This window comes from Ovis canadensis, chromosome 20 (genome assembly GCF_042477335.2).
Source record: "Ovis canadensis isolate MfBH-ARS-UI-01 breed Bighorn chromosome 20, ARS-UI_OviCan_v2, whole genome shotgun sequence".
Lineage (NCBI taxonomy): Eukaryota > Metazoa > Chordata > Mammalia > Artiodactyla > Bovidae > Ovis > Ovis canadensis.
The window spans coordinates 40,533,667-40,555,520 of record NC_091264.1 but is presented as its reverse complement, the minus strand read 5'-3'; the positions used below and the strand labels follow the sequence as shown (position 1 = coordinate 40,555,520).

Below are 21,854 nucleotides of genomic sequence, written 5' to 3'. Positions count from 1 at the left end.
TGGGGCTTTCCAGGTGACACTAGTGGTAAAGAACCCCCCTGCCAATTCAGAAGAGGTAAGAGACACTGGTTCTATCCCTGGGTCAGGAAGATTCCCTGGAGGAAAGCATGGCAACCCACTCCAGGATTCTTGCCTGGAGAACCCCATGGACAGAGGAGCCTGGAGAGCTATACAGTCCATAGTGGGGCACAGAGTCAGACATGACTGAAGTGACTTAACGATGGTATGAAAATAGAAATCAATTACCAGAAGAAATCTAGAGAAGTCACCAATATGCAGAGACTGAACAACATCCTAAGAACAGCAGATAGGTCAATGAAGAAACCAAAGAAGAAATTTTAAAAGTACCTAAAAATAAATGAAAATTTTAAAATGAAACACCAAAATCTTTGGATGCAGTTAAAGAAATACTGAGGGACACTTATAATAATACAGGCCTAACTCAAGAAACAAGAAAAATCTCAACTAAACCATCTAACATTACACTTAAAGGAACTAGAAAAAGGACTTCCCTGGTGGTCCAGTGGCTAAGACTCTGTGCTCCCAATCCAGGAGGCCAAGGTTCAGTTCTCGGTCATGGGACTAGATTCCACATGCCACAACTAAGACCCTGTGCAGTCAAATAAATATATTCTTTTATTTTTTTTAAAAAAGGAACTAGAAAAAAGAGTAAATGAATCCCAAAGACAGTAGGAAGCAAATACTAAAGATCTGAGTGGAAATGAATGAAATAGAGACTAAAAAGGCAGTAGAAAGGATTAATGAAACTGAGATCTGGTTCACTGAAAAGATAAATTAAAACTGACAATTTTTTTTTGGTAATTGACAAATCTTTAGCTAGACTTACTAAGAAAAAAGAGAAAAGGATTTTATAAGTAAAATCCAAAATGAAGGAAGAGAAATGACATCAGATACCACAGAAATACAAAGGATTATAACAGAATACTATGAACACTGTATGCCAACAAATTGGACAACCTCGAAAATAAACAAATTCCTAGACTCATACGACATTCCAAGATTGAATCACAGAGAAGTAGAAAACCTGATAGACCAACTACTAGTATAGAGATTGAAAGAGTAATTAAAAACCTCTCAGAAAACAAATATCTAAGAGCAGATGGCTACATAGGTGAACTCTACCAAACATTCAATGATTTAATACCTATTCTTCTCAAATTATTCCAAAACATTGAAGAGGAAGGAATGCTTCCAACTCATTATATGACCCAACACTACTCTGAGAGAAAAACCAGATATGATACACACAAAACACACACACACAAACAAAATTTATGCCAGTTTCTGTGATGAGCATACGAGCAAAAATCCTCCACAAAATATTAAACCAAATACAACAATACATTAAAAGGATCATACACTGTGATGCAGGATTCATTGCAGGGATGCAAGAATGTTTCAACATTTGCAGATCAATCAACGCTATACACCACATTAAAAACTGAGGGATAAAACTTACATGGTCATTTAAAGAACTGCATGAAAAGCTCTTGACAAGACTCAACGCTGATTTGTGATGGATCAAGAAGGAATGGAGATGCGCATGATAGAGGCTGTATATACGGCACCTCCAGTTTACGTCATACTCAACTGGAAAATTTCTAGTAATTTTACAAATATGTGCAAATGCCACCACAATCCAGTTTCAGAACATTTCTAACACCCCCAAAGGTTTCCTGTTTATAGTCAGTTTTCACTCCATTCCAAGCTCTAGAGATCTTGCTTTCAGTCTGTAAATTTGCCTTATATAGATGGTTCTTGTACGTGGAATCCTCTGACAAGTAGTCTTTCGTGTTTGACTTATTTCCCTGATAATAGCTCAGTTGGTAAAGAATTCTCCTGCAGTGCAGCAAACCCTGGTTTGATTCCTGGGTCAGGAAGTTCCCCTGGAGAAAGGAAAGGCGACCCACTCTAGTATCCTGGCCTGGAGAATTCCATGGACTATACAGTCCATGGGGTCACAAAGAGTTGGACACAACTGAGCAAGGTTCACTTATTTCCCTTAGGATATTTTTGAAGGTCATCCATTTTGCAGCATGTATCACAAATTTTTAGGTGTTTTTCACTTGTTCTTTTTTTATTGCTAAATAGTTTTCCATTGCATAGATACAATGCATTTTGCTTTTCCATTCGCTAACTGATGGATATTAAGATTGTTTCCAGTTTTGTGTTATAACGACTAATGTTGCTAAGAACATTTTCATGTGTGTGTGTGTGTGTGTGTGTGTGTGTGTGTGTGAAGTATCCATTTTGTTTAAAGGAATGAGTTTGGGTTATTCTTGACAAACAACTTGAAACTCTCTGTATTAATCTAAACCTCAAATGTCCAGGGAGCTAATTCTGGACTCATATAGAAAATAATAGGGCTTCCAAGGTGGCACAGTGGTAAAGAATCTGCCTGCCAATGCAGGAGATGCAAGAGATGGGTGTTTGATCTCTGAATCCTCCTCAAGAAGATCCCCTCTAGTAGGAAATGGCAACCCACTCCAGTACTCTCTTGGAAAATTCCATGTACAGAGGAGCCTGGTGGGCTAGAGTCCCTGGGGTCACAAGGAGTCAGACATGACTGAGCAACTGAGCACAGACACATAACAAATAATAAGTCAATGCAAAAAAGTGCTTAATAAAATAGATGTATAATAGACTTTAGCATTTTTAAAAGTGAATAATTCCTCATTATGTGTCCTTTTAAAAAATTCCTTGAAAAATATAGTTTTCCTCATAAAATTAAGAGCCAGCATATATTCTAAAATCAAAAAGCAATCCTGCTGCTTATTTGCTTTTGGGGTGGAAGGAAGTGGCTTATGGCTGGTACTTAAGTCTCAGTGCTAAAAAAAAAAAAAAAAATCCCTGAAATAACACTGTTATTTAAATACCTATCATCCTTCATGAGGCAGTTACAAAAAATACAATCGAATAGTACCAGACACTGCATTTCCATACTGTAAAATCATCCTCCTTACCTCATGGACCATTTCTTTCTCTTAAAAGAGAAAGATGATTTTAAATCTCTCCTTCCCTTTGTGCATCAGAGGAGGCAGGCCCATGTCACAAAGGTGAAACGTCATTTATGTGAGCCTCCATCGTCATCCATGATCCTCCTAATGTGTGAGGAAGTGGCTCTGCCGGGAACACTAAGGGAAGAGTTTGGTTGCTTCTTACAAAACCACATGGGAAGCGACAGTTCTCTTTTCCTGCCTTTCACATCATTGGTGATGCCATTGGCCTGGTAAATCGACCAACTCTGGAAATTCCCTACCTTGGTCTATCCGTTATGTGAGATAATAAGTTAAAGGAAAGTAAAGCTGATTAGATTGGATTCTTCTGCTACTGGCAGCAGAAAGTGTCTTCATAGATATATTCATACAATAGACTTTAGTGCTACCATGTAATTTCACACTACAGGCCTCAAACAAAATGAAACATTTATTCCAATCAGAGAACATTATGACAGTACAGCTGCAACCTTGGGATCAAATAAAACTTATCCCAACTGTATGCACATGGCAGACATGATTTATCAAATCTCTACAGGATGATAACCTGTTTCACACAAATAACACATAGTATAATTCAGTTCAGTTCAGTTCAGTCGCTCAGTTGTGTCTGACTCTTTGCGACCCCATGAATCGCAGCACGCCAGGCCTCCCTGTCCATAACCATCTCCCGGAGTTCACTCAGACTCATGTCCATCGAGTCTGTGATGCCATCCAGCCATCTCATCCTCTGTCATCCCCTTCTCCTCCTGCCCCCAATCCCTCCCAGCATCAGAGTCTTTTCCAATGAGTTAACTCTTCACATGAGGTGGCCAAAGTACTGGAGTTTCAGCTTTAGCATCATTCCTTCCAAAGAAATCTCAGGGATGATCTCCTTCAGAATGGACTGGTTGGGTCTCCTTGCAGTCCAAGGGACTCTCAAGAGTCTTCTCCAACACCACAGTTGAAAAGCATCAATTCTTCAGCACTCAGCTTTCTTCACAGTCCAACTCTCACATCCATACATGACTACTGAAAAAACCATTGCCTTGACTAGACGGACCTTAGTCGGCAAAGTAATGTCTCTGCTTTTGAATATACTATCTAGGTTGGTCATAACTTTCCTTCCAAGGAGTAAGCATCTTTTAATTTCATGGCTGCAGTCACCATCTGCAGTGATTTTGGAGCCTCAAAAATAAAGTCTGACACTGTTTCCACTGTTTCCCCATCTATTTCCCATGAAGTGATGGGACCGGATGCCATGATCATTGTTTTCTGAATGATACGCAAAAACAAACTTTGAATTTGCTTGAAAATAATAGATGTGCAGGACTGTGAAGAATTCAACAATTACTTTGTAATAAACTTCTGAATCTATTGCCTACTGTTTTGATTTAATTTGCATTTGAAATTGACTCTTCAGATGGAGTAGGCTTCCCTGATGGCTCAATGGGTAAAGAACCCACCTGCAAGGCAGGAGACGCAGGAGACTGGGTTTAATCCCTGGATCGGGAAGATCCGCTGGAGGAGGAAATGGCAACCCACTCCAGTATTCTTGCCTGGAAAACATGGACAGAGGACCCTGGCAGGCTACAGTCCATGGGGTCACAAAGAGTTGGATACGAGTGACCATGCACATTGACTTCAGATGGAATACAACAGCAGAACCCACCGTCTTCGTAAGCAATTTAATTGCCTAAGCCTGAGCTAGGAGAAAGGCCTTAATTCCTTCTATCATGGTGGTTTCTTGAGCTAGAAGAACCACCATGGTTTCTGAGCCTATCCAACTCTTTTCTATTATTAAAGTCTTTGGAACTTAAAACTATATTCTTACTTACAATTATAGTTCAACAATCTTTAATGCAAGGGTCAAAAAAATTTGATTTACTTTTCCAGCTTGTTATCTATCATATACTTTTGGTCAAATTTGTTTGAATCATTCCAGTTTGCTTTTAGTTTTTAAGCATCACTTGGTTAATCTTTTAAAGTTATTTTTATTACATAGAATATTTGAACGTTCCTCTAGTTGAAACTATTAAATGAAATAAATTCAATAAAGTCTGACTTTCATATTTGCCCCCTTTAATCTATTCTCTCATTTGCCCAAAAGATAACAATTTTTTAAAGTTCTGCCATTGTTTCTATTTACAAATATAAGTAGATGATAGGTAGATATTCTCTCCCTCTATCTTAGTTTTTATTTTTATTTATTTTTATTTTTTTATCTTAGTTTTTAAAATGTTATATACTGTACAAATCTTCTAAACCTACTGAAAGTACAATTTGGAGATTATTCTAAAGTAGAGAGCCTGATTTTTCTTCCAGTTGTAGGATATTTTTTTTGTTTGGATGAACATCCCTGTATTCATAAATTTTCCTTTGTTTTTCAGAATTGTCTCTGATTTCTAAGATAAGATCCATACTGGATTTTCTTGTAACAGACAATAGTTTATCACACACTCTAGGGGGACTCAGAAATGCATCTTTTCCACTAGAGTTGTGGCTTTGTCTTAGTGGCCTTCTGAAACCTACTTACGGGGAGGAATACACCCCAGCCAAAGCATGCACGTCACTGATGTTTATCTTAGAGAGAAAAAGATTTAAATATTGAAGCCCACTATTAGTCTAATTAAAGAGGAGTTCAGGAGTGAACTAACCCAGGATTCGATACTTTGTTTAAAAATCATGGCAAAGGAGAAAATAAACAGCAATATACATTTTGTAACTTTTAAATAATAGCAGATTACTATACAGTGTGTTTATCTTTGAGGTTGCAAAGATGTAGGAAACCACCACGATAGAGGGAATTAAGGACTTTCTTCTAGCTCAGGAAAATATACCTGAGGACAGAATGCAGAAAACTCAAGGAAAAAACAGGGAAGGGAGCAAGGAAACCTCCAGATCCACAAATGACCAAATTTAGGAATATATGAGAAATAATAACTATCATTGTTTTGTGATGTCACCCGCCACTTCTGTTTTCTTTCTACTTCTTTCCTTGAAACTGTATAAAGCAGATGATTGCCAGTCCATATTTATTTGTGATAAAAAGTTATATAATAATATGGACAGAAGATGAGATCCAAGGCACAGGAGGCACTAAAGGTTGAAAACAAAGGGGACCAGGAAAGAATGAAGATAAGGTATGGTGATCAATACTGAGAACGTCCAGGTCAAACTTGGGGGCCAAGGAAACCAGCAAGAAGGACACTTTCTGCAGGGTCACTCAACCAGGAGCAAACGAGATCCTGAGAAGCACTCGTGTTGTGGAGGAATAGGAGCCAAACAGGAGACCTTTTCAGGCCGTGAAGAAGCTGGGACAGAAGGTTCTTCTTTGAGTGTTACCATCTTCACTTCAGCTCAGGGGTCCTTCAGGAAGCAGAGGACAGTGTCATTTCCAGTCTTACTTTCCAAGCAGCATTTCCCCTTGTCTCTGCCTCTCAGAGCCTTCTGTTAAAGCATTGCAGTAAGAAGGGGAAATTTTCTTAAGTCTTCTTGGGCCAAAGCCACTTTACAGTTCAAACCTTCTGTTTAGTGGACAGAAGAAGCTTCAGTGTAAACTGAAGTCGAGAAGTCAGATCCACAGTCTTTCTCATTATTTCTGTCTCCTGTCTTGTCACCTCTATCATCTGCTCTAGGAGGCTAAATATGATTCTAAAAGAGAGTTAAAGAGCATTACCTATAGGCTGAAGTGCAGGCTGTCCTGGAAAAGAGGAAGAAAGACATATACTTAAAATATGGAGGTAAATCCATCCCCAAACACAATGTTCCCAGACCCAGAGCACTCTCCTAAGATTTCTCTCACAGCACAGCCCACATCACAGGATGCCAGGATAGAGAGGAGAACCGACACGAAGAACATGAAGCTTCTCTCACACAAACCCAGTGTAATTTCATCAGCCTTAGTGTCTCTTCCTGCATTTGCCCCAGGATCTCCACCCCAAATTTCATGAGTGTTAACCATTTTCTGATCTTTATAGGCCATCACCTTTTATGTTTCAAGCATGGCTAATCATGGGCTGTCAATTTCTGGATTTTCAGGAAATCTGAGGTCAACTAGGTAATGAGAGACTTTGTACAGGGTCACTGAACTACGCGAGCAAAGTCATGTTTCTTCTCCCAAAAGCCTGTGAGGAGTATCATCTGCCAACTGGTTACTCACCTTTCTTACTCCTGAAATGGATGAACAGCCCCACACCAAGGAAGAGCAGACCCAGAACAAAGCCTCCAACTCCACTTATCAGCTTCCTCTGAGCAGAGTCAGACTGTGCTCCTAAGAAATGAAGCTAATTTTAGTCATTTTTATCCCAAATACAACTTCTCTAACTTCAATACAACTTCAATCTTTAAGACTGAGAATTTTTTAATGTATTTATTTTTTTGTTTTAGTTGAAGCATAATTGCTTTACAGAATTGTGATGGTTTCTGCCAAATGTCAACATGAATCAGCCATAAGTATATATATGTCCCCTCCCCCTTGAACCTCCAGCCCATCTCCCTCCCATCCCACCCCTCTAGGTTACAGATCCCCTGTTTGAGTGCCCTGAGTCATACAGCTATCTATTTTACATATGGTGATGTAAGTTTCCATGTTACACTCTCCATACATCTCACTCTCTCCTTCCTTTCCCCATCCCGTGTCCATATAAGTCTGTTCTCTATGTATATGTCTCTATTGCTGCCCTGCAGAAACTTTCATCAGTACCATCTGCCTAGATTCCATACATATATGTTAGTGCGTGATATTTCTCTTTCTCTTTCTGACCTACTTCACTCTGTATACTAGGGTCTAGGTTCATCCACCTCTTTAGAACTGACTCAAATGCGTTCCTTTATATGGTTGAGTTTCTGCCAAATGTCAATTTGTATATACGTACACTGTATATATGTACCACAGGTTTTTTATTCATTCATCTGTCGGTGGACATCTAGGTTGCTTCCATGTTCTAGCTATTGTAAATAGTGCTGCAATGAACATTGAGGTCCATGTGTCTTTTTAATTTTGGTTTCTTCAGGGTATATGCCTAGTAGTGGGATTGCTGGGTCATATGGTGATTTTATTCCTAGTTTTTTAAGGAATCTCCATACCACCTTCCAAAGTGGCTGCATAAGATTGAGAATTTTTTATTAAGCTTTTTATTTTGTATTGCAGTATGGCTAATTAACAATATTGTGACAGTTTCAGGCAGACAGCAAAGGAACTAAGCCAGACATATACATGTATCCATTCTCCCCCAAGGGAAAAGGAAATGACATCCCATTCCAGTATTCTTATCTGGGAAATCCCATGGATAGAGGAGCCTGGTGGGCTACAGTCCATGGGGTAACAAAGAGCTGGACATGAGTTAGCGACTAAACAATAACAATTCTCCCCTAAACTCCCCTCCCATCCAGGCTGCTACATAACATTGAGCAGACCTATCATAAGACTGAGAGTTTCGAGAAGGGGGAAAGAAGGCTGCCCTGGAAGAACTAGAATAACTGGCAATTCCTACAAAAAATTGTCTTAAAAAACACACAGAGTAGCTTCAAGATTCAGGCACTGAACTCATTAAACATTGCAGTCCTGATATAAGGCCACAGGACTTCAATACTGGATAGATGAGGAACCTGGGACTGAATGAGGTTAAATTGTGGTGACAGAACTAATAAAGGGCACAGCTGAGGTTGAACTCCACCCGTGTCAGGAAGGTTTCTACACTGTAAAGGATTCACCTTTTCTCAGATTACAGTGAACAACTCAGAGCAACAGTGTCGGAAGTACAAGCCCAGCCTGAGGCAGGGGACTAGTGCCCGGGTCACAGGGTGACCAGGACTTGAGATTTCAGGGAGGCTCAGACTGGGGACACCTCTTTTCTCCTTGTCAGGAAGAAATGCCTCCCCAGGGGGGTGTAGGTATTTGGAGAAACTATGCCAAGATATCCGTAAAGTATCAGAGGATTTCTATCACGGGATAAAGGGCTCCCCCAGTAACCTCAGCTGAAGGACAGGAGAACATGAGCAAATGAACACATGGTGTAGGGAGAGGAGACACCTGACACTTAGGGGAAAACAAGCCCCCTCCACGGTGGGTGAGGAACTTAGCAGACAGAGAGCTTCTCACTCCATTCCACTGTGAGAGGGTTCGTCCGGCTGGGGTGCTCCACTTGGCAAGTGTAGACCTCTCCACCCTGAGGAACTGTTTCAAGCATCACCACGGTCTGGAAGGTCCAGTCTCCATTCTGGATCAGGCCTGTGGAGATCACCCCAGCCTCCTCTTCGTGGCCGTTCCGGAACCACCTGACTTCAACGTGTCCTGGGTAGAAACCATTCACAGAGCAGACCAGGAGGCTGTGGTGCTGCAGGGGCTGGGTCTTTGCAGGATACACAGTCACTATAGGCTCCACTAGGAGGGAAAAGGTGGAGGGAATCAGCAAGCAAGATGAAGTGAGTCTCCTTGATTGGTTGCCTTTCTAAACCAATCACCAGAGCAAACTGCAGTCTCAGGTAGGCTAGACAGGCCATTCGGCCCAACTTTAGGAGCTAGTACTGTGAGCCTTGACTTTAATTCTTACAGCACTGGCCCATTAGATTTGAAAGATGTTGACAAAATATGTGTGTGTGTTTCATAGTATGAAAAATAATTCATTGTTGAACTGAAGCATTGACAAATCTTTCAAGGCATATAGTGTATTGATTAAAAGCATGATTTCTGAAGCCAGACAGCCTGGATTAACATCCAGGCTCTTCCTCTTAGTGACTGGGAGAATTTTTACATTTCCATGTGCCTCAGCTTTCTATCTATAAAAGCGGATTATTATCCTAATTTACCTCTCAGTGCTATGTGAGGATTATTGCATGTAAGATATGTAAAACAATAACTGGAACTTGGCCATGAAATTAAAAGACGCTTACTCCTTGGAAGAAAAGTTATGACCAACCTAGATAGCATATTCAAAAGCAGAGACATTACTTTGCCAACAAAGGTCTGTTTAGTCAAGGCTATGGTTTTTCCAGTGGTCATGTATGGATGTGAGAGTTGGACTGTGAAGAAAGCTGAGTGCCAAAGAATTGATGCTTTTTAACTGTGGTGTTGGAGAAGACTCTTGAGAGTCCCTTGGACTGCAAGGAGATCCAACCAGTCCATTCTAAAGGAGATCAGCCCTGGGTGTTCTTTAGAAAGAATGATGCTAAAGCTGAAACTTCAGTACTTTGGACACCTCATGCAAAGAGTTGACTCACTGGAAAAGACTCTGATGCTGGGAGGGATTGGGGGCAGGAGGAGAAGAGGACGACAGAGGATGAGATGGCTGGATGGCATCACCGACTCAATGGACATGAATTTGAGTGAACTCCGGGAGATGGTGAAGGACAGGGAGACCTGGCGTGCTACGATTCATGGGGTCGCAAAGAGTCGGACACGACTGAGTGACTGAACTGAACTGAGTCTTCAATATATGTTAGCTATTGTTATCCTTGTTTAATTGAAGAGAAAATATGAATCAAAGTATCGATAAATTAGGGAATAGCAGTGGGGTAGGTGTGGATATAGAACATGAAGCCCTGGGAAAGCTGTCTCCCAGCAGTCACACCTTAGAAGACCTCAGAATGGTTCCACCCTGGGAAGAAGGAAAGACACAGGTGATTCTTTAAGTCTATGAGTTGAATCCCAAGAAAAACTTGAGTCCTGAAGGAGAGGTAAAGCAGGAAGGAAAGTCACTAATTAAAAAAAAGAAATTCTTTGACTTTCCTGGTGGTCCAGCGGTTAAGAATCCACCCGCCAATCCACCCATTGTGCAGGGGACACAAGTTCAATTTCTGATCTGGGAAGATCTCACGTGCTTCAAGGAAACTAAACCCGTCCCACAACTACTGAGCCCACGTGCTGCAACTACTGAGGCTCCCACATCCTAGAGCCCATGCTCTGCAACAAGAGAGCCCTCTGCAATGAGAAGCCCATGCTCTGCAACTAGAAAGTAGTCTTTGTTCACTGCAACTAGAGAAAGCCTACACACAGTAAGGAAAAGCCAGCACAGTCAAAAATTAATTAATCTTAAAAGAGTACAAAACTTAAAATTTCTTATAATTGTATAACCCCAGAACCAGCTCCAAACCCGCCCTATTCTGTTTCAAGCAAGATACTGGGTTGCTTTTCAGAGATGAAAGAACAAAACCATGAGTCGTGCAGCTGAAGCATGAGCAAAGGAGAAAATATGGACCCAGAAGCAAAGTTTCTCCCTGACCACAGAAGCAAAAGACTCAGATATGAAGCAAAGGGTCCATCATCCAGGAAGATGAGGTGCTGAAGCTCCTGTACCACAGCTGACCATGAACGTCCAAGTTCCAGAGCCCTTTGTTGGGTAGCACAATCACAGACACCTCAATGCCCTCTCCTCCTCTCTAACCAACTAGAGGGTTAGTCACTCAGTCGCGTCCAACTTTTTGCGACCCTCTGTAGCCCGCCAGGCTTCTCTGTCCATGGAATTCTACACGCAAGAATACTTGAGTGGGTAGCCATTCTCTTCTCCAGAGGATCTTCCCCAGCCAGGGATCAAACTCAGGTCTCCTGCATTGCAGGCAGATTCTTAATGTCTGAGCCACCAGGAAAGCCTAACCCCCTATCCCAGTCAGTATTCCTCCATATCCCCTTCCCCTTTCTGCCACCTCACCTCTCCCACAGCCTGCTACCATCTTTCCTTCCAGCATCTCCCCCACCCCTCATACCCTTTCTGGTTCTCTCAGACCCCCGGCCCCTTCCCCCACCACATGCTCTCGCCCCTCTCACAATCACACACTGACAAAATCACACACTGTCTCCCCGACAGCATGTGAGACTCCCAGTCTCATCCTCTCACAGCAACTTTCCTAACTTGAACTTGCTCACAATCCAGCACTCACCTGGACTCAGCCTCTGTCTCTGTCCTTCTCTCCGTCTCTCTCTCACACACACACTCCTGCACACACGCACGCACACACACACAACCTCCCCGAGGCCACTCACCGGCCTCGCTCACCTCGGCGCTGCCTCAGGAAGCTACCAATGCCCTGATAGTTGGATCTGCACACCGTGTCCACCTTGGCCCGCATCTGCTCCATGAAGTCCTTTTGCTGGTTCCAGTACTCGGCGTCTGGCCTCCCCAGCTCCGTCAGGGCCGTGAACTCCCCTACATCGCTGTCGAAGTGCACATCCTCCTTCGTGTTGTAGATGTATCTGGCAAAGAACCGCATCCGCTCCAACCCGTTGGAGAAACGACACTCACCCTTAAACTGATGCATGAAAAGGGCTGTGAAGAAGTGAAAGATCTCATCACTGGGCGGGCTCCTGGAAATGACTGACTGCAACGCCCACCAATGGGCGGGGGAGAAGCGGGTCGCTAGGCGAGGAGGGAGCGCTAGGAACTCCTTCACTGGCTCCACCGGTGCTGCTAACTACCAGCACTCATGGTTCATCTTTCATCTGCAGGGTCAAGCCAGACCATGGTGGTCGGGGAAGGCCCCTCTGATCCTAAGCCATGTGGGATGCAGTCAGCTCTGCACTTGGCTGGAGACCTCCAAGCCTGAACTGGGCCAGGATTTACCCCATCACTTCCGCCTCCTGAATGCTTTCGCCAGAAAAACACTCACTGCTCCTTCCTCTCATCCCACAGACCTTCAGCAGTTCCTGAAACACTTCCTTACCTGGTGCTGACCTTGTGCCAGGCCTGTGCTGCTGCCCTGGGAATCCAAAGAAGGAAAAACAGACCTCTTCCCTACCTCATCTAGGAGCATAACATTTAGTGAGAGTGATGGGCGAAACCCAACCACATAAGAGTTAATTACACAAGAGTCAGAATTGTCAGAAGAAAAGTGAGGCGTTCTAGAAGAGAGAATAATTACATTAGGGGGGCAGAGAATTTGTCTCAAATGATATTTAAGACATGACATGACACAAATTTATAAATCAACAATGAAAGTGAAAGTCACTCAGTCGTGTCCAACTCTTTGCAACCCCAAGGACTGTAGCCTAACCTCATTCGGAATAGAAAAACAAACATTTGATACAATGTGTGTGAGCTCAGTCATTTCAGTCTTATCCTATTCTTTGCGATTCTATGGACGGTAGCTCGCCAGGCTCCTCTGTCCATGGAATTCTCTAGGCAAGAATACTGGAAGGGGTAGTCGTTCCCTTCTCCAGGGGATCTTCCCAACCTAGGCATCAAACCCAGATCTCCCACATTGCAGGCAGATTCTTCACCAGCTGAACCACCAGGGAAGTTCATAATCAACTACACTTCAGTTTTTGTTTTTGTTGTTTAAAAAGATGTGACATGAAAGGTTAGCTTTAGATGGACTGAAGGCAAGAAGTGTGTGTATGTCTGGGAGAAAAAGGAGGCATATTTCAGGTAAAGGTAGTAGCATTTGTAAAGGCTTGAAAGAGATGATGATTTCTGCAGCAATCCAGAGGAAAACTTCTCACTAAAAGCACAGAGAGTGAGGAAGCACGGTGAAAGTTTTCACTGGAAAAATCACAGAAGCCAGGTTCTTAAAAGTCTTATAGTTGATGTTGGAGTTTTGAATTTATGGTAAATGGGAAACTTTTGAAGAATTTTAAGGAAATTAAAACCATGATCCCAGTATACTTCTACCTTTCCTTTTTGGCATTTCCAAATCCAGACAGCTCAAAAAACCAATTTATTTTTTAAATTTGGTGACAGAACTCTCTTTTCAAATCTGACCTGATTAGGTAAGAGATCAAATATGTCTCTTAGGTGAGGGTGGCTATTCTGCACATTGTAGGCTGTCTACCAGCATCTCTGGCCTCTACTCACTTGATGTCAGAAGAAACCCTCAGTGTAACAACCAAAAATGGCTCTCAGTTCAATTCAGTCACTCAGTCAGGTCTGACTCTTTGTGATCCCATGGACTGCCCCATGCCAGGCCTCCCTGTCCATCACCATCTTCCAGAGCTTGCTCAAACTCATGTCCATCAAGTCGGTGATGCCATCCAACTCTCTCATCCTTTGTCATCCCCTTCTTCTGCCTTCAATCTTTCCCAGCATTAGGATCTTTTCAAATGAGTCAGTTCTTCCAATTAGGTGGCCAAAGGATTGGAGTTTCAGCTTCAGCATCAGTCCTTCCAATGAATATTCAGGACTGATTTCCATTAGGATGGACTGGTTGGATCTCCCTGCAGTCCAAGGGACTCTCAAGAGTCTTCTCCAACAACACAGTTCAAAAGCATTAATTCTCAGGCACTCAGCTTTCTTTATAGTCCAACTCTCACATCCATACACAACTAATGGAAAAACCATAGCTTTGACTAAACAGACCTTTGTCGTCAGAGTAATGCCTCTGTAATTTAATATGTTGTCTATGTTGGTCAGAGCTTTTCTTCCAAGGAGCAAGCATCTTGTAATTTCATGGCTGCAGTTAACATCTGCAGTGATTTTGGAGCCCCAAAAAATAAAGTCTGCCACTGTTTCCCCATCTATTTGCCATGAAGTGATGGGATCAGATACCATGATCTTCATTTTCTGACTGTTGCTGCTGCTGCTAAGTCGCTTCAGTCATGTTCGACTCTGCGGGACCCCATAGATGGCAGCCCACGAGGCTCCCCCATCCCTGGGATTCTCCAGGCAAGAATACTGGAGTGAATTGCCATTTCCTTCTCTGAATGTTGAGTTTTAAGCTAACTTTTTCACTCTCCTCTTTCACTTTCATCAAGAGGTTCTTTAGTTTTTCTTCGCTTTCTGCCATAAGGGTGGTGTCATCTGCATAACTGAGGTTATTGATATTCCTCCCGGCAATCTTGATTTCAGCTTGTGCTTCATCCAGCCCAGCATTTCGCATGATGTATGCTGCATATAAGTTAAGTAAGTAGAGTGACAATATACAGCCTTGACATACTCCTTTCCTGATTTGGAACCAGTCTGTTGTTCCATGTCCACTTCTAACTGTGGCTTCTTGACCTGTATACAGATTTCTCAGGATGCAGGTCAGGTGGTCTGGTATTCCCATCTCTTTCAGAATTTTCCACAGTTTATTGCAATCCACACAGTCAAAGGCTTTGGCATAGTCAATAAAGCAGGTGTTTTTCTGGAACTCTCTTGTTTTTTCAATGATCCAATGAATGTTGGAAATTTGATCTCTGGTTCCTCTGCCTTTTCTAAACCCAGCTTAAACATCTGGAACTACACAATTCATGTACTGTTGAAGCCTGGCTTGGAGAATTGTGAGCATTACTTTGCTGGCGTGTGAGATGAGTGCAATTGTGCAGTAGTTTGAACATTCTTTGGTATTACCTTTCTTTGGGATTGGAATGAAAACTGACCTTTTCCAGTCCTATAGCCACTGCTGAGTTTTCCTAATATGCTGGCATATTGAGTGCAGCACTTTCATAGCATTATCTTTTAGGATTTGAAATAGCTCAACTGGAATTCCATCACCTCCACTAGCTTTGTTCGTAGTGATGCTTCCTAAGGCCTACTTGACTTCGCATTCCAGGATGTTGGGCTCTAGGTAGTGATCATACCATCATGGTTATCTGGGTCATGAAGATCTTTTTTGTATATTTTGTGTATTCTCGCCACCTCTTCTTAATATCTTCTGCTTCTGCTTCTGGCTCTAGATATTGCCAAATATTCAGGGTCAAGGAGTTGGGGGAAGTGTTGGTGATCTGTCACTGGATGAGTTCAACTAGTATAAATCATCTGAAAATATGTGGTCAAAAGCCACTGCTAATTATAGTATACTGAGAATTACATTAAAAGTTTTGCCAATATTTTATCTGTCGAAAATGTCGTTCCTATATGAAATTTCTATTTTTCAAGAATCCACTCCCAATGAAGAGCTATTTTCCCAGCAAAATAAATTTGAGTATGACTTACTTATTTCTTTGCCTCACCAGACAATTAAAAAGACATACAATGTATTTTTCACATCATCTTCCTTCTTAATTTCCCTGCCACTTGTCCACTACTTATCTATATTAGTAAGCTACAACTATAGATATTTCAGTCCTATTCAAAGCGCCAGTTAACTCATTTCTAACTTTGCCTCCTACACCCAATAATACCAGTGTTATTGGTATTAATAATACTGAATTACTAGCCTTGGCCAGATGTAAGACTCTCATTTCTGCAGTCAAATAACCTTAGAAAGTACTCATCTCACATGCTAGCAAGGTAATGCTTAAAATTCTCCAAGCCAGGCTTCAGTAATACATGAACTGTGAAATTCCAGATGTTCAAGTTGGTTTTAGAAAAGGCAGAGGAACCAGAAATCAAATTGTCAACAACCACTGGATCATGGAAAAAGCAAGAGAGTTCCAGAAAAACATCTATTTCTGCTTTGTTGACTATGTCAAAGCCTCTGACTGTGTGGATCACAATAAACTGTGGAAAATTCTGAAAGAGATGGGAATACCAAACCACCTGACCTGCCTCTGAGAAACCTGTATGCAGGTCAGGAAGCAACAGTTAGAACTAGACATGGAACAACAGACTGGTTCCAAATCAGGAAAGGAGTATGTCAAGGCTGTATATTGTCACCCTACTTATTGAACTTATATGCAGAATACATCATGAGAAATGCTGGGCTGGAGGAAGCACAAGCTGGAATCAAGATTGCTGAGAGAAATATCAAGAACCTCAGGTATGCAGATGACACCACTCTTATGGCAGAAAGTGAAGAGGAAGTAAAAAACCTCTTGATGAAAGTGAAAGAGGAAAGTGAAGAAGTTGGCTTAAAGCTCAACATTCAGAAAACGAAGATCATGGCATCCGGTCCCATCACTTCATGGGAAATAGATGGGGAAACAGTGGAAACAATGGCTGACTTTATTTTTCTGGGCTCCAAAATCACTGCAGATGGATATTGCAGCCATGAAATTAAAAGATGCTTACTCCTTGGAAGGAAAGTTATGACCAACCTAGATAGTATATTCAAAAGCAGAGACATTACTTTGTCAACAAAGGTCTGTCTAGTCAAGGCTATGGTTTTTCCAGTGGTCATGTATGGATGTGAGAGTTGGACTATAAAGAAAGCTGAGAGTCCGAGAATTGATGCTTTTGAACTGTGGTGTTGGAGAAGACTCTTGAGAGTCCCATGGACTGCAAGGAGATACAACCAGTCCATCCTAAAGGAGATCAGTCCTGGGTGTTCATTGGAAGGACTGATGTTGAAGCTGAAACTCCAATACTTTGGCCACCTGATTCGAAGAGCTGACTCATTGGAAAAGATCCTAATGCTGGGAAAAGATTGAGGGCAGGAGGAGAAACAGACGACAGAGGATGAGATGGTTGGATGGTATCACCAACTGATGGACATGGGTTTGGGTAGACTCTGGGAGTTGGTTATGGACAGGGAGGCCTGGCATGCTGCGGTTCATGAGGTTGCAAAGAGTCGGACACAGTTGAGCGACTGAACTGAACTGAACCCTTAGAAAATGAGAAGGTTAGAAAAAATAACATTCTTATACAGACAGCTTATAGAAAAAGAACAGGACCTCAGACTTTGAATACAGGCCTTCACTTAGATGACAGCAGAGAGGAGTGTTTTCTGGGTGAGACTAGGTCCACTAACTATTTAGGAATTCTCTAACACCTTCTTGTCACATGACAAAGTTTGAAAAGAGCCAGTCACACAACAATCTCCCCAAATCTGTTCACTTATCTTTACTGCTGTCTCTGTCATCACCACTGTAAGTGAAGCCACAGGATACCTGCCCTGTAGAATTCTGCCATGTTCTTAAATGGTGTCTCCACTCCACTTGTGAACCTCTGGAGTCCAGTCTCCACGTGGTAGCTAGATTATTTTTTAAAATAAACACACTGACTCTCCTTATAATCTCTCAGTAATTTCACATATCTCTATAAATAAAAGTCAAGTTTGGGTCATGCGGGCTTTCCTAGTGGCTCAGTGGTGAAGAATTTGCCTACCAAATCAGGAGACATGGGTTCAATCCCTGATCAGGGAGGATCCCACGTGTTGTGGAACAATGAAGCCCGTGAGCCACAACTATTGAGCCTGTGCTCCACAGCCCAGGAGCCGCATCTACTGAAACCTGTGTGCCCTAGAGCCTGCACTCGGCAACAGGAAAACCCACCACAATGAGCAGCCTGTGCACCACAGCCAGAGAAAAGCGTGCTCAGCAACAAAGACCCAGCAGAGCCAAAGATTTTAAAAGTTCTCATCACAGCCACCAGAGCCTAATATGATTTGGCTCCTACTTTCCTCTCCAATCTCATCTTATTTCACTGTCCAACCAGCTTGCTCTGCTTCAGCCACTCTAATCTTCATTCTGCCCCTTAAACACAGCAAACATCTTCTCACATTTCGGCCTCTCCTCTGCTCCATCTCCCTGGGACACTTGTCCCTAAGATCCTTCACGAGTCTGGCTTCTCATCGTTTACATCTCAGTTGACTGTCGCTGTCTCAGGGAGAGCTTCCTAGACGCTTGAACTGAAGTCAGGTGAATGCAGGTCTCTCTGCTCTACAACCCTGAAGTGTTCTTTCAGCACATTTATTGCTCTCTGAAATGATTTTCCCTGCTAAGTGTTTATTGAGTTGTTGTCTTCCTCTCCCGCCATTAGGTAAGCTCATGACTGCAGGGGACTTTCCTAAGTTACTGAAATAGAATTCTCTGAGCCAAGAACAGAACCCAGTATATAATAGTTGCTCAGAAAAAGACATTTGAGTTCAAAATGAACAAACCCAGTGTTCTGGAAATGGGTCTTTGTGTGACTCCTGGAAGGCAAGAAAGAGCTCAGCTCCAAAACTCCTTTTTTTTTTTTTTTTCTGTAGGCATATGATATCCTTTCCGTTTCCTGTGGGGAATTCAGGCAAATTTCCTTTTGCTCCTTCTACTAGTTGGAAGAAACATTCAAAAGAGAGGAAAAGGTAATTTTAAGATTCAGGGAAACATTCATTAAGTTTCAACTCATCCAATTGATCTGTTATAGTGCTGACGGTTTGTGCAAATTTTTTTCTCTAATGGGGATTTTTTTCTAATGGTCATGGCATAGTTTGAGGAAAGAATAGGGAAGAACCAGAAAGAAGAGGACACCAAACATGACTAATTAAGGAAATTAAATGGCATTATTAGTGAACCTACGAGGTTTGGGGCCAATATCTGATAAGCCAATGAGTTCCCTTGACTTGCTTCTTGACTTTCAACCCAGTAGGATGGAAACAACCTCACATTCTCAGGACCCTTCTCAGGGTTTATGGCTTGCCATATGAAAATGCTGATATTTGACTACTTGTAACTTACAAAAACAGAATTTCCTATAATTTATCCTCTACTAGCTGAATCCCTTTGCATGTTCTCAGTCCAGAGAATGGGGAGAGAGAGGATAAACTAATCATGTAGAAAGATTCAAAAGAGATTTATAAAGAGCACTAACCTGTATCAGGTTTTCAGAAGATGCCATAAATTCTTTAAGGCACTTCAGAACATCCTATGGGTGCTCCTTATCTACAGAGTAATTCCAAGTAGCTAAAGATCCCTGGTTTAGCTCCAAGATGCTTTACCCAGGAGAAAGAGAGAAAATTAATGCCAACTTCTGTCAGAGAAGCTCCAGGGCAGGGATATAGGCATTTTAAACATTGTGGTTCAGGAAGATAGGAAAAGATATAGTGAGGGATGTCCTTTGCTACATTCTCACATATTAGGAAGAGACAGCAACATCATAGACTCTGTTAAGGACATACATAGTATCTTCCTCGGAGAAAGAAAGTGAAAGTGAAGTCACTCAGTCCTGTCTGACTCTTTGGGACCCCATGGACTGTAGCCTACCAGGCTCCTCCATCTGTGGGATTCTCCAGGCAAGAGTACTGGAGTGGGTTGCCATTTCCTTCTCCAGGAGATCTTCCCAACCCAGGGATCGAACCCGGGTCTCCCGCATTACAGGCAGATGCTTTACCATCTGAGCCACCAGGGACCGTTCTAATTCCATGAGAGTCCCTGTAAATTTTCAGAGAAACTTTTCTTTTTTCTGATATGTGTGTTGAGTGTGTGCTCTTTTGTGTCCAACTCTTTGTGATACCATGGACTGTAGTTCACCAGGGTCCTCTGTCCATGGAATTCTCCAGGCAAAAATACTGGAGTGGATTGCCATTTCCTCCTCCAGGGGATCTTTGCAACTCAACATAATAAAGGCAGTTATTCTGACTTTCTTACTTGTAAATCCTCTTAAGATCCTTAGAGGAATGGGTTGTAAGACTAGAGAGGTTTTATTGGAGGAGAATTGAGAAGACTTATCCCATGTATATGGAGTTACCTTAAGCAGCACTCAGAAGGCAGGCATCCAAGGCCCTTTTCTTGTGGAAGGAATGAAGGCTCCATGTGCTAAGGACTGGTGATGACTGAAGAGAATGTCACAGTTTTTAAGAGATGTAGTCTGGACACATAGACAATTGTAACTCCCTTTCTTCTCCCACCCATAATAGCTCACCCTCCCCTCAAAGGTGTGCACTTACATTGGGTTTCCCTGGCCCAAGAGAAGGGAGGGCTGAGCACCATCAGTAGCACTGCCAAAGCTGCCATCCAGTGAACCACAGACCATCATACAGGAGAACAGAGTGTGAGGGAGCAGCTGAGAGTCACTCAGGGAGGACTAGGACCCTCTTCAACCCACGTGGCCAAACAATGCTAGCCAATGAACTCTTTCTTCCTGGGCTGGATGATCTCAGTGTTAGAAAAACCAATCAGCATCAGAGATGGAAAGCATCATCATTTGCTGGTCAGAGATTCAGGAGGAAGGTCCTCTTCTGAAGCTTAGAATTTTCTCCATTAAAAAGATTATTTTAACTTAGTACTTTAAAGGTTTGATCTGTTGTATCTGAGATATCTCAATTGGGGCCCTCTCGTGTGCCAGTTCTGTGCTGGCCACTGGTGTGTCACTCGTTTGAGCCTTTTAGGAAATCTTTCCTCTTACTCGAAATACTTTGACAAATGTAGGTGTGAGTGTATGAGGAACTGAGGAAGTGGAGAAAAAATTGTTGCATTTTAAGAGTCCTATGATCTCATCCTTTTTGCGTCATAATTTAGTGTTGTAGATTTGGGGAAATTACTGAACTTGTTGAAAATAAAGCACTTTGACTTTTCAAGTATTTCAATTCTGAAAAATGCTGTGATTCTGTGGACAACTGAAAGAACAGTGTCCCTGGTAACAGAATTATAACTGTTGCATGGAGAGTATAGACTGTACCTCCTTACAGATAAGATTGTCTCCAATAAACTGCAGGAAATTAAATATTAGTCAATAATTCAATGCAAATGAAAATGTCTTCAGGTTTGTCCCTGATATTATGATTGACTTTAATGGCACCTCCAGAAAACACAGAGATAAAGGGGGACTTATATCATGTGACCTATGTGGAATGGAGGGTCTTAAAGGTATTTTTTATAGCATGTTATCTAACAAGGTAATAAAACCAACTGCCCACATCATAGTATGCAGGAGACTGAGAGATGGACAAAGGACTTCAAGTCAGCTGTTGGCATGATAACTCAGCTTTAAAAGGTGATCTTACCTTAAAAAAGTGTTGAGTTCCTTATTCCTGTTTCCCATTAGGATTTCCTCATTTTACTGGGGATATGTCCCTTATTTATCAACTTCTCTTACTTTATCCTAAGAAAAGAAGACTGCTAATGAATACATTACAGAGTGTTTAGAAAAGAGAACACTATGGGAAAACTATGGGAAAACTATGAATTATATCTTTTGACATAATCACATAATTTTAAGCATATAAATCTATATTAGATAATTATTGCACATTATTTTAGAATAAATGTAATATTTCAGATTTAGAATGGACTTTAGAGGCCAACTATCTAAAGTTCAGCATTAATTTACACTCCACCCCAGTTCTAATAAGCATTTATCCTTTATG

General features: G+C 41.9%; 1 protein-coding gene and 1 non-coding gene across 4 annotated transcripts; both read right to left on the bottom strand.

Annotated features, from left to right (window-relative positions):
* Positions 1-6,014: 6,014 nt before the first annotated feature.
* LOC138425241 (HLA class II histocompatibility antigen, DRB1 beta chain-like) lies at positions 6,015-20,600 on the bottom strand. Of its 3 annotated transcripts, XM_069562866.1 has the most exons (7): positions 20,436-20,549; positions 20,237-20,321; positions 11,990-12,259; positions 9,100-9,381; positions 7,159-7,269; positions 6,676-6,699; positions 6,015-6,365 (listed from the first exon to the last, which is right to left on the bottom strand). In XM_069562866.1, the coding sequence occupies exons 3-7, from the start codon at positions 12,249-12,251 to the stop codon at positions 6,352-6,354; spliced, it is 693 nt and encodes a 230-aa protein (XP_069418967.1). In that variant the 5' UTR covers positions 12,252-12,259; positions 20,237-20,321; positions 20,436-20,549; the 3' UTR covers positions 6,015-6,351. The 3 variants fall into 3 exon arrangements, with proteins under 3 accessions (XP_069418967.1, XP_069418965.1, XP_069418966.1); XM_069562864.1 differs by lacking the exon at positions 20,237-20,321 and having other exon boundaries at positions 20,436-20,600; XM_069562865.1 differs by lacking the exon at positions 6,015-6,365 and having other exon boundaries at positions 6,580-6,699; positions 20,436-20,599.
* On the bottom strand, positions 19,826-19,897 carry TRNAY-GUA (transfer RNA tyrosine (anticodon GUA)). The gene has a single exon. It is a non-coding gene; the product is annotated as a tRNA-Tyr (tRNA).
* Positions 20,601-21,854: the final 1,254 nt, after the last annotated feature.

Bases quoted from the DNA above. Each gene is read 5' to 3' on its own strand.
- LOC138425241 (XM_069562864.1), bottom strand. From the start codon at position 20,502: ATGGCAGCTTTGGCAGTGCTACTGATGGTGCTCAGCCCTCCCTTCTCT. The intron at 12,260-20,435 runs GTAAGTGCACAC...ACTTCTTCACAG, and splicing joins TTGGGCCAGGGAAACCCAAT to CCCTTTTCATGCATCAGTTT. The intron at 7,270-9,099 runs GTGAGAAGCTCT...TTCATTTCTTAG, and splicing joins CCCTCTCACAGTGGAATGGA to GAGCACAGTCTGACTCTGCT.